Consider the following 13,025-nt stretch of genomic DNA (forward strand, 5'->3'; position numbering starts at 1 on the left):
CTCTACACCAGTCATGATTTTATACACCTCAATCATATCTCCCCTTAGCCATCTCTTTTCCAAGCTGAAAAGTCCCAGTCTTATTAATCTCTCCTCATATGGAAGCCTTTCCATACCCCTAATCATCTTTGTTGCCCTTTTCTGAACCTTTTCCAATTCCAATATATCTCTTTTGAGATGGGGCAACCACATCTGCTCACGGTATTCAAGATGTGGGTGTACCATGGATGTTGTTGCACCATAAAGGTTCACTCCTTTGATTTTATCCTTTCCCGTGTTATACAAACGTAGCTCTACTTGCTGTGACGCCTTGCAGAACTGGCTCAGCTGGGATCTCTGCTGTCGTAGCACCCACAAGTTCCGTGACTTTGCTACTGCAGATGCAGCTTGCAGAGACTGGTGAATGGGCGAGGATGAGATTGTAAGAGCAGAGAAATGAGCCTCCTGTCAAGAGTAACCTTTAAAGCTGCTCTGCCTGGAGGAACGTCTCCTCTTTGCAAAGGTACAAAATGTACCGCACAAAGAAACGAGTCAGGGGAGCGAGGGGGCTGGATGCTTCATAACACACCCGTGTGCTCCCCATGTGCAGGAGCTGAGGGCTCTCAGGCCAGACCAAAGCACCTTGGTAAGAGGACTCTTTTGAGATGACTGTTCTGAACAGAGGTTGGCGAGGACCTCACCAATACTTCCAACAATATTCAGTCCAGTTCCGTTGTGATCACGTCCCTTCCACTTCCTGCCCACATTCGAGGCACCGAGTTAACTGGCAGGACTGGTCCTGGAAGCAAGAGTCAATACTGGAGCAATATTCCAGCAAACAATCGAGACCACGCAAGAGAGATTACCAGGAGAATATACTGGCAACTCTCCTGCTGCATCCCTGAGTCTTATACGAAAGAGCAGCCATGACAGGTCCCAGGGGTGGGATTCACAAAGGTACTCTACCTAACTCCCATTGATCTCCAAGGCCTCTCCACCCAGTGATGGCAGTGGAAATGCTTGACCTTTACGTGGTGGGGCTGGAGCAACAGGAAAGAGGATGCAGGAAGAGTTTATGAGAGATGCAGAGGCCTCCTGAGGGGGTGTGACACTCAGGAGCTATCGCTGCTGTGCATTCTGTTCCATAGCACAGGTAAGGATCCTGATTGGTCGAGACCTGAGCAAGGATTAGCCCCTTTAAACCAAGTCTGTGCCCCAAAAGTTCTCTCTCCTGCACCTACCACTGTAGCATGCAAATCTCAGAAGCTGTTACCCACAGGATGTAGCGTATCTAGGATACAATATGAGACGCTCGGGTGGCCCTTTTCTCCTTCCTGAGTAGATGACTTGCTTTACAGCCAACAGGGCATGTATCCTCCAGTCACAGAACTAGATCCCTGGCTGGCACCGGAATCTCCAGCCACCATGGGGTTAACACATAGACCTTTCTACGGTGGCTTCCTCATGAGTTGGGCACTGTTGGAATAATCCCATTGGCACAGGCAGAAATTGGTTGCCGATGCTGTCACACGTGTCTCAAGAACCTTAACATGCATGACGGGCAGTGACCGGTGTAACGCGGATCTTGATGCACCAGAGACTTCAGGGCAGCAGGAATTTCCTGATAGCCTTGAAAATACCTTGATCCAAGTTGTGCTTATGCAAGCAAGCTTCTTATCTGGGTAAGCAGAGCAAGGTCAATGCTATCTGGACTTTCTGCACAGCTCCTGCTCGTCTGGTAAACAGGGGAGGCAGCGTGCTCATATGTTGTGGCTAACGGCTATTATTAGCTTTGGGTAACACATACGAGCGAGTTTTTTTTTTTTTAGCCCCCTCCAAATAATGCAGACATAAATGTTGAGCTCCATATGTATTTAAACATTTAATATCTCAAACACAGTGACAGTGAAAGCCATTGGTGTCCCAAGCTGGAGACCACAGAACGGGTAACAGTGGCAAGTTCCCCGCCATCCCCATTTCACCTTCTGCAAAGGTGCTTCAAACCTGCTTGGAGGGTTGGTGTCTATTGGGGAGTTTGGTCTCTGGGCCTGTTTAGGCTTCTATGCAAGAGGCCAGCTCCTCAGCTGGTGAAAACTGACTTAGCTTCATTAACTTTGATGGTGCTACGCTGATTCACACCAGCTGACCATCCGGCCCAAGGAGTTTATCACTTGGGGGCAGATTTTGCCCTCCATTACCTCAGAGTAAATCCACAGCAGCTCCCCTGAGCTTAATGGAGGCAAGGAAGAGCATAGTTTAGCCCTTGGTGGTGGTGTTTCTGCAGTGCACCCATGTTCCCACCCCAGGAGGGTCCACAGCCTCGAGATGAGAACTGCCTTGATTAGAGAAAACAAGGAAAGTATGCCTGGATTGTAAACTCCACCTGGAATGCTGCGGCCCGTGACCATGAATAAATGAGCAAGGTTCAGGGTTAGCTTTAGAGGAGCATTCCAAAGTTTGGACACTTATCCAACCAGGAGGAACCCCCTTTCCTATGGCTCAGACACCCCCCACCAGACCATGGACCCTCATGGGGCGGAAACATTGGGATTGCCTCTTTTTCACGACTTCTGGGTTTTTCCTAGGCTGGCAGCTAGGCTGACTCTCCATCTCCACCCCCATCCCCTCCTCAGCTGCAGGAGCAGCTGTCTCGACCCCTTCCTTCTGGCTTCTTCCAAAGGTGACTGACTGGCCTGCTCCCGCCTTGCACTGGTTTGGGGGCTGGCTATGAGGCCTAGTGGCTAGATTTCTTCAGCAGAAACTGGGTCCCAGATCCTCAGCTTGTGTGAATCCACACAGCTCCCCTGACACAGCTCTATTGACTTCAGTTTATCCCGGTTGAGGATCTGTAAATGACCCAGTGCCCTGTGGGGCTCTGATTGTAAGGGTTTTGTCCTGCAGCAGTGCACTCTGGGAAGTCTTGTCCAGTGAGTTTCTGGATGCTGTTGCTACAGTCGTAAGGTTAGGAGCAGGGGCTGGACAAGTCACCTGCCTCCCACGAGAGTTGGAGTAGGAAGTAGGCCTGTCAATTGGCTCCTCAACAAGCAAACAAAAATTCATGGAGAACAGCTCACTAACCATTTGTTGAAGGGGAATTCTGGGAGCTAGTCCCTGCCAGTCTCTGGCCCATGAAAACAGGAAGTGGGGAGAGAAGCAATCACCCAATTGCTTCCCCCACCAACAGGAGCAGGCTAGGAGGACACCAAGGATCTTAGAAAACATGACACAAAGCACCACGCACGATCCTCTGCTGGGACGTTTTGCCGCAGACCCAGCCCAGGCCAGCCAAGCAGATAGAAGCAGAGGAGGCAGCAGCCTGAGTGGGGACCTTACTGCTACCCCTCAGGGAGGATTCCCTCCCCCGCATGCTGCTCATCCTACCACCACCACCCCCCCAAGACGGGGGGGGGGGGATGGCCACAGTGCAGGAGTGAAGCCACAGGCAGATTTGTGTTGCAGTGTGCCTAGGACCCTGGATTGCCATAATCCATGCCTGTAGCTGTGGTGTGTTCTGGAGCGGGGATGGAGCAGGGGTTTATAAAATGCAGAACCCTCCAAAAGTTCAGAGATTTAAACTACAGCCAAAGCATCAACATGTTGCAACTTGGCCCATCACAAAGAGCGAGGTTAGAGCTGCTCTAAACCAGCCCAGTTGGGATGGGGCAGAGGGTGAAGCCTGACTTGAACTAACCCCGTCTGCAAAGCCTATTTATGGGTGCACCACCTCGAAGGTATAGGAGGGGCCAGTGCTGTGTCAGACAAAGGGTTAATTAACAGAGATGAGCCCGAACCAGCTGGGTCCAAACCCTTCTGGACTGTGGAGACATTCATAGCCACATCCAACCTTTGCAACTGGCTCCCACATTGTGGGGAAGCTGGAACCAGAACTTGGCTGCTCAGGCCCCTCTGTAATAGCAGCTAAGGATCTGAACCTCTCCCATTCAAAGTAACGAGGGAGGTTTGCCAATCGATGTCAGTGGGAGCAGAACTAAGCCCTTGATGGGGAGGTATCGCCTCAGAGAAACAAAGTATTCTTTGGTTACTGTTCTGCTGAGGCAGTAAAAGCCCTTGCAGGGGAGTTAACCAGCAAAACTCTCTCCCGGTTTTCCTGCTCTCTTTTGGTTTGGCTGATGGTCTCCAAAGAAAACTGCGTGCCAGTCCTCTGTCTGCTTTTAGCAAGGAAAGAGAAAAGAGGGCTTGAGTTAAAAACTTTAGCCACCTTTGAATACATGCTCGATGGCAACTATTAAATCCATTTCACATTCAAACCTGCAGCGCAAGGGGTGCGACTGGTCTTTAAAGAGGCTGGGGCCATTAAGCCGTGAGTCCTAGTTATTCAACTGAGAAATGAACCCCGTAGGTCTGACGGTCTCTTAAATCCAGAGTAGGCATGTACTGTACCCACTAGGAAAGCTGCATGACTGAATTTTCTTCCTGCTCTTCCAGTGCATGGGGATGTCCATCCAGACTGTGACATTTTTAGGGGCAAGGGCTGTGTATTTTTATCTCCTACAGTACCAAGCACACCAGTGGCAGGCCCCTAATAGCAAGACCACTTCTGTTTTACAGGGAGTTTCTATTGCACTTTAAGCTAAATAAAAGTGGGCCAATTGACAAAGGTGCTGTATATCGGTAGCTTCCATCAACTGCACTGGAAATCTTCGACACCGAAGTAGAAGTGGTCTGATTTTTAAGATCTGCCTAACTTTGGACACCCTCCTTTGAAAGTTCTGAGCAGCGTGGGTGCTAAGGGTTCCACAGAAGTTTTCCAAACATGAGCTGGATTTGGCCCCTGGCTGTGACCACTACTCCCACCGTTCTGCAGTATGCTGGGTGCCTGCCACTCTCCCACCCAGAAGTGACTGACTCAGGGTGTCTACACAGCAGAGAAAAAGCTGCACTTGGCCCTTGCCAGCTGACTGGGGCTTGCGGGGCTAGGACTGCAGGGCTGTTTCATTTCTGGGTAGACTTCTGGGCTTGGGAGACCCTCCCACCCCATAGGGTCCCAAGACTATACAGCAATGAAACAGCCTTACCCGCGTACAGTAACATTATTTGTATTCAAGAGGTGCTTGTCAGTGCGCTAGGCACAGCAGGGAAACCATGAATGAGAAGAATACCGTTGCCAAAGGAAGGTTCACGCCCATGTATATTTCAACAAGGTATTTTATTGGTCCAGCAACTGCAAAATATACAAATCTCTGAAAGGCATACCCTGTTCTTAAACTGGCACAGCTTTCATCTCAGGCAATTATTCCAGACATATATACAGAATACAAGTAACATATCACAAGTCAAAATAAAATAAACCCCAAAAGACCTACCCTTCTCTCCAAGCTCTGCAGTATACATTAAATAAATAAACAGCACTTCGCTATCAAAATTATAAAAAAATAAATTCAAGTCTCACAAAACAAACAAACAAACGAAGTCACTGGTGTGGTCCAAGTAGCCCCTTCTGCCCACCCACCCTGTCTTATAATGGCACGGCCCATGCCCAATATTTGCTCTAGAATTGGTGTCAGGTTTCCAGGGGAACACGATGGACAGAGAACCAACCCCAGGAAGCCCCTTTGCTCGCCTAACTCCCTCCTCTTTGCATCGGGAGATTGGTTTCAAGCGATATTCCACCACTTTCCCTTTCAAGTAAACATACTCCTTTTCAGACAGATTAACATTATTTTTTGTAGGCCCCACCAATATGAAGTTATTTTCAGAACCGGAGATAAAGTTTGTTTTGAAATTTGGGTGTGTGTAAAATGGATCACGGGCCCTAATGTTTGCGTTTGCTGCGTTATCTTTCCGTAGCAGGGGGAGAAAGTTAAGCTCCTCAGGAAGCAGTTCAAAAGATAGGTCACTCACGCTCTAAAAATTAGTCTCTCTAAAACGAATGAAACTAAATAGCAGACATAAAACACGCAGGCAAAAAGGGAACTCTGGATTTATCAGCTATTCAAAAACAAAAATCTTCCACTTCATCATTACAAGAATAGCTGCATATAAACAAACCTCACATTGGCAGATCACCAATAAAAATATCTTCAATGGTCGGATATGGGCTGAGAGAGCCGCTACCAGCCCTTCCCTGGTGCTGCTTTAAAAGGTACAAATGTACAAAGCATTTTCACTGTGCAAGACTAAAGCACTAGGCACTGCGGTTCACCTTTCCAAAGAAATAACCACATTCCACCAGAGCCTTTCTGCTCCCATCTGCAGGAACCTCACCGACTAACCGTTACCTGAAGCAAGAATGAATACAAAGAAATAAAATGAACGAGAATGGAGAACTCCCCAGTACAATGCTGACAGCTCAGGACCCCGCCCACTTTGCTAATGGACTATAGGGTCCCTCCTTTGCACTTTAAACCGTTAAGACAATAAATGTATTGCTTGAGCTCCACTCGGCTTTTTGGCTCAGCACTCGCGCACCGGAGAGAGCGTGCGGCGGGGTCAAAAGAGAGCACGGGGACTAGCCAAGATTTAGGGCTTGGCAGGCCAAGGAAAAATGAGACACTACTTCAATATTCTCCTCCTCTCCCCGTTTCTGGAGTGAGGCTGGGCTGGAGAAAATGCTGTACAAGGATAATACAAGCGCACACGGGCACACAAACTTCTGCACAAATGACACAGTAGTGGTTATTCTTGGGTTTAAATCCCTTAACTTGAAGCACAGAACAGACGGCCAAGAAGAGACTCGCATACGGAACAACTGGAAGTTGGCCAGTCCCTACAACTAGTCCATAAATTAGTACCTCACACCCACCCTGCTCCCCTCTCCACAGCTAACACTGTAACTACCCACTGCTTTGCAGTCTTCATCTTTCAGCTCACGCAGTACAGCATCCAAGTATCTCAGCTTCATCTGTAAGAGGCAGGATGGGGGGGGAGCACACCCCTGCCACATGTAAAGTGCAAAAACAAGCAGTTTATAAAAAGAAACTATTGTTTAAATGCCTCTGATTGTGGATTTTTCCACACACACACAAAAACTTGCTCTTCACAGACAGACCTCCATGCAATCCCAAGAGGGTTGTGTGTCTGCCAAACCCACCTAACCTAGCCTAGCCAGCTACTTTACAACAGTAAATCCTGCTCAAGCACAGGGTAAAAACCTCTGGGAAGTAGAGGGTGCGGAGATTAATTACAAGGAAACGCCTCTTGGGTCACATAGGCCTGTACTCCTCCCCTCCCCCAACCTCATCCAAACAACAGCAGAGTGGGGCTTTCCCCCCAATCCAAGCCTCACTGCCATGTCAAGTCAGCAAGTGGCTCAAACCATCTCCCCTCAGGCAGCGCATCTCAGGTCGAGGCTAAATGCAGATTCCATTTGTTTCAGAAGCAGACGTACACACTCGGCAGATCCCTCTGATATTTACAGAGCTGTAGAATTGTTTTGTTAAAAGCGGCCGTAGATTTCTGCTTGAACAGCCAAAGATGTTGCCCAACTGTCTCTGCCGTCAGGTCACATGCCCTGAAGAGACTGGCTGCGTGCGTGTCACAGGCCATCGCTGGTACCAATAAGGAGTGTCCGGTGCATGGAGGAGTTAAAGACACCCCTCCCCTTTTGCATTTCTCTGCTCACCCTGCCTCCTCCACATATAAACACACATGAACGGGAGGAGACGGGGCAGTACCAGCCATCCCTGCAAGGTCATGTCACTTATACACAAAAAAAAAAAGTCCAGAAACTCAGTGCACTGGAAGCACTTTACAGCTTGCTAAGATATATCAAACACCCAAGGAGACACAAACAGAGATGGCCTATGGATCTGTTGTTGAATCCACTTTTTCCAGGCTGATGAGCTCTTCTCTCTCTCCCCTCCCCCAGCTCAATCCAGTCCAGTCAGCAGATGAACAGCTGTGGTAGAAGCAGCCAAGGGGCAACCTTGAGTTGAATGGAGGAGTACGATACAAGCAAACATCAGAAATGACGATGAAATGGGGTCGGCATCATCTGTAGGCTTCCAACGGCCCTGAAGAAATCACGATTGCTTCTGGGAGCTGTTCATGTTCTTGCAAAGAAACAAAGCAAAGCAGGGGTTGGATTTGCCCTGTAACTCGGAAACCAAACAGCAAGAAACACAGCAGCATCCTGTACATGCAGATGGGACATGGGGAAGGGAAGGCTAACAGAGCCACCGTAGAAATCACTGCAAAAGCATCTACTAGGGAGGCAGGTCAGACAATGCCCACTGAGGGAACGGCCATGATTAAAAAACAAAAAAGCAGCAGAGGAGATTTTCATCAGCATGCCGCCTGCCTCTAACCCTTGGCCCTCTATTGTTTGTGTTCATGGCCCTCGCTTATGTCATGTCTGTATTTAGACAGTAAGTGCCTCAGGGCAGGGACTATATGCCAGATTCTGTACTGCAGAGTAATCAACACCAGTGCAGCGTGGATGTGAAATGGTACCCACTCTGCACAGGCATAAATGAATACACAAGGGTGGAGACTCGGGCTCTGGGTCTTCCTTTGTTTCTCCAGACCTCCTAGCACATACTGGAACCCTCAGTAATTTGCACTAGTAAAGCTGAACCACCAGTTCTCATGTCAGCAAAGCTATGCTAAGCGCTATCCTGCACAATGGCTGAATGAGACATGAACACACTGGCTGCTCCAGCTGAGGAAAGGACCTTGGCTTCCCATAGTCTGCCTCACCGTGAACTACAGATTAAGATCTCCAGACTTTTCACTTGCCCCAATACTGTCTTTAAAAAGCACTAGGGCCTTCCATTGCTGCTCAAGTCTAGACACCATCCAGCTATAGACCTCAACTGTAGCTCTTCAGAGCTGCTGTTGCAAAGACATCCAGTGAACACCAACGTCAACTAGAAAAGCATTTTCTAATCCATGCCAAAGAGGTGAAAAGGATGCAAGTTTCAACAGCTAAACACACTAGTCACAATGCAAGACTGACACCCTCTGCAGTGGTCACAACACTGAGCAGCCCCCCACTAGATATGGGACATGAAGGTTTGTTGCGATTGGCAAGTTATCCACGTCACAACATCCCAGGGAGGGGAAAAGGGGGAAGAGACCAGTTTCTCAACAGAAATCTCAGTCCTGGCTGGGTTTATAGCATGGACCAAGATACAGAAGTGGGTTGAGATGCTCTCACTGCTATCCACAGAGACAGGGTCAGGTTAGGGAAGCCAGAGCATGCATTGAGCCATTTACCTTGGAAATATTAGTAAAGAGAAAACTTTAAGGAAGTGATACACAGTTCGTCTTTAAGCGTGAAAAGTGAAGGGGAAAGAGAGAAGGGGAGAGGAGGGGAAGAGACTTTAAATTTGATTTAATAAAAGTTCATTCAGGATCAAAACAAATAAAAAGACCCCACACACACACACGCACACACCACCATTATAGTCAAAAGGCAACAGCTGACCTCCACATTTGCTCCCCAGTGCCTAGATCCTACAGTGATGAGCACTTACTACAGTCTATTCCCAGCAAAAGTGCTAGGCTGCTGGTATGTGATCTTATTTCTTGCCTGCTTTCTAGGTTACATATAATCCTATTAACAACAAAGAATCCAATCCATACTAGGATGGTGGTTCCCAGCCACTGATGCTTCAGGCTCTGGGAGCTAGAGTCGGAAGGAAGGGACATTAGCTGCTCCGAGATCCGCAACGGGGGTAAGTGGTCAGAGTTCCACTGATTCTCAATGGCGCTGCGACACATTTACATCAGCTGAGCACCTGCCCTCAACTCCACCACAGACCTACTTACACCCACGAACAAAATGAGTCAGGGAGTGTACATTAGCGTAACATATATCCCCAAATAGGGGTAAAAGTCAGGGTTGACTGATTCGTGCAAGTTGCCCTCTCTTCTAGCTGCTAAGGCGGCCACTTAGATGCTCATAGAGATTTGGATCACGGAGGAGGGTGTATGATGATAGACACATGTCTAAGTCAGCCTAAAATGGGATTGGATGAACATGCCAGTTACACATCACCTCTGAATTTGGCCTGAATGCCTTAGCTCCTTTAAGGTAGGGAAGAGGAACCTAAGCATAAAAGGTGCCACCAGCCAGTCAGCAAGGCAAGCTCCAAGCCACAATGGAGTCTGGTCTGCCCTAAGCTTTAGTCTTGCAACTACTGTCAGAACTTGGAGAGCATCGGCTGGTTCAGCAGAGTTCTTGGCCTGGCAAACTGAGCTAGCTGTCCCAAAAAGGTTTTGAACCTCTGCTTCAGAGGGGGCATTTTCAGTGGCACGGTCAGCATCAAGCTGTTCGGTGCCTTTTGATTACAACGTGGACAATATTAAGAAGCACCCTCACAAGCAGTAAGGAAAGGAAAAAGCAGCCGTGCATGCCATGTAGACAAATCAACATAAATCAAGACAAGCCTGCATTTGTCCTTTAACATACAAGAGCTGAGCTGCCCACAAACGAGAATCTTTCAAAATGTCATGCCCAGGTTTGCTAACGTGACCTATTCTCTTTCCCAACAACACAGAGGCTATTAGATTTGATATTTTAGCTAGACTATCACAAGATGAGAGGGAGATGATAAGAATTAATGAGGTTCGTCAGTGTGTTCAAGCATAACTGAATTCTGCCTCTGCTACTGCTCATTTTAGTTAACAGCAAATCCCAGCATCCTGAAAACAACAAGGACAGAGATGCAACATTAACTATGACTCAGGCTGATCCAGTCAGTGAGTAAGATGATGAACTGATGCCTTCTCACCATTACGCTGTACCTGTCCCCTGGCAGACTACAGAGCACCAGTATGTGCCAATTAGGCTCCCTCTAACTAACATTCGGTTATTCTGCAACTGATCTGTAGAAAGCCACGCAGTATGGAGTATAAAAGCAGCAGGAGTTAGGGGCAGTCATTCAAAGCACAGATACAACAATGTCAAGAATCATATTCTTGACCATAGCTGGAGGGGTCTACTTTATTGTCTACTATCCCCAAGCCAACATGGATACTCTATTCCCCAGAAGCCTCGAATCCCGATTTGCTTGTCACAGTTTTGTAGGTAGATGGACACCATGACCCGACAGCTCCCAGCCAAAGTCTAAACAGCCTCCTTTGAGACAGGAGATAAAATCCTTCTAGGGTGAGGGGAGCAACATGAAGCAGGACCCTCCCCAGGAAGCTCAATTGGTGCAACCTCACACTTTGTGTTTCCTCTAAGGTGCGCGTCTGGGCAACCGCAAAAGAGGGCATCAAGGGCCGCGCACCAAATTAGTGGAGCCGTGCAGACGTGCAGCAAAAGGTGGGCCTGGATCCCGAAGAGGCTGTGTAAGGTGAGGTGGGGGTTATAGGGGGTGGATGGGAGCAGTGGGGAGCTTGGGGTGTGCAGGGCTAGACACCCCTCCCCACTGCTGCCTGCCCACTGTTTCTGCAGTAGACCCACACCGGTTTGGCTGGGTTATACAGAAGGGTAACAGGATTTGGTGCCTTGACATATTCAATATATCCAGAGGCACAGGAAAAGATTCAGTGTTGTCCTATTCAATTACTGACAAAGCCATGATCTGATTCCCTAGCAGAAAGTGTTATAATATAATCTTGCAAATTAGAAAACTCTGACAATTCAAATGCTAAATGGCAGTTATCTACATAGCACTTGTAACAGAAAACGATACAAGGCCCTGCATTACTTTTTAGCAAAAAGTAATACATAATATATAGATTATTGAGAATGAATACATAGCAAGGTCAACTGCAGATGCAGCTTCAGCAACAGCAACCCTTTAGTGGAAGGGTACAAAAAGCTGCTAAGTCCGATCAGCAATTCAGGTTTTTTGTTTGCACAGTTGGCGCGCATCCGCACATCACCTCGATATTGGTGTTGCACATAAAATTCATTCCGCACATGGAAGGAGAAAATGAGAGGGAACATTGCTCCCACTGGTTGCATTCTAAGGAGGTGGAAACACTGTTGTGTGGGAGTCTCTCCACGAGCCAGGGATACAAGCCGTCCCTGGCCAGGAGGGAACAGCACTTAACTAGACATGGGATGGGGAGGGTGGAGGCCGATTGCACCAGAGGCAAAGCAGCCCCTCTCGCCACCTTCTAGTTAGACACTGCTAAACCACATCTACTGAAGTAGGAGTGTCACAGCTAACAGGAAGCCAAGCCAGCACCCAGGCAGGAAGGAAGGACAAACCAGAACTACAAACCAGATTAGAGGGTACAAGCACTGAAGAGAATCCTTAACAGATTCCAATGTCCTTGACCAAATGCTTGGAAAGGGCGCAGGAGGGGGACAAAAAGGAGGAGAGAGATCAGGAGGAGAGCAGTATCAGATCCAAGACCCTTGAGTGTTTGAATACCACTGATGGCCCCATCTTCCCCCCCATAAAGATGCATGAATTTCCCCCTTATGAAGGAAGACTTGGGAGCCACAGAATTAAAATCCAGAACTCAATCTAGTTTCACAGCAGCAGCAACAACAAAGATAACAACAAAGCCAGCTGGAAGGTAGGAGACACAGAAAGGAAAAACTCACAAGAAGATACTTACAGACACGCCTTCCCGAGTAAAGGCTGCAAGGAGACAAAGAGATAGAGAAAATGGAAAGAGAGGCATCAGTAATCAGTAAGTGCATGTAGGAAGGGAGTCATTTGAAATCAGCGAGAGGCAACCAACCAAAGAGCAATTTCAGGTCGAAGCTGAGCAGACGGTTAATTGGAAGGAGCGGTACCATGAAGGACACCAAAACTGGAGGCCTCCTTAACCATCTCCTTTAGTGCTAATTGGGAACCAGATGTTAGTGCAAAGCAGCCACCAACCAGAATCTCCAGCAATTCATCCCAGCCTGCAAGAATAGGAACTCGCAGCCTTACTTTTTAGGACTGGCCTACAAAGCAGTGGAGAGGGCAACAGGGAATTAACATGGACCACAGGGCACAGGAAGAGCAGACAGACCAGGCAGCAGGCTCTTATTCATCTATAACTAAGGTCGCTTCTAAGCCTGAAGAGACACACTTTTACGGGCACTTGTGTAGCCAGCACCCCAGATCTTTAACTGTGGGGGGAACTGACTCGGAGGAAGGAGTTTTACGACCTCTATTAAATATCAG

The 13,025-nt window shown here is 48.1% G+C and overlaps 1 protein-coding gene across 7 annotated transcripts in view; it reads right to left on the minus strand.

The window, feature by feature from the left end:
• PFKFB3 (6-phosphofructo-2-kinase/fructose-2,6-biphosphatase 3) overlaps window positions 1–13,025 on the minus strand; it is a 101,092-nt gene that overhangs the window by 24,096 nt on the left and 63,971 nt on the right. For 3 of the 7 annotated variants that reach the window (XM_073328838.2, XM_073328843.2, XM_073328839.2), the window contains one exon: window positions 12,466–12,488. The exons of 1 other annotated variant lie outside the window; for it this stretch is intronic. In XM_073328838.2, the coding sequence (XP_073184939.1) occupies window positions 12,466–12,488 (23 nt within the window). Of the gene's footprint in view, window positions 1–5,127; window positions 7,992–12,465; window positions 12,489–13,025 lie in introns of those variants that run through there. 3 more of the 7 variants (XM_073328844.2, XM_073328841.2, XM_073328842.2) reach the window with 2 other exon arrangements.

Source organism: Lepidochelys kempii, chromosome 1, assembly GCF_965140285.1.
Source record: "Lepidochelys kempii isolate rLepKem1 chromosome 1, rLepKem1.hap1, whole genome shotgun sequence".
NCBI lineage: Eukaryota > Metazoa > Chordata > Testudines > Cheloniidae > Lepidochelys > Lepidochelys kempii.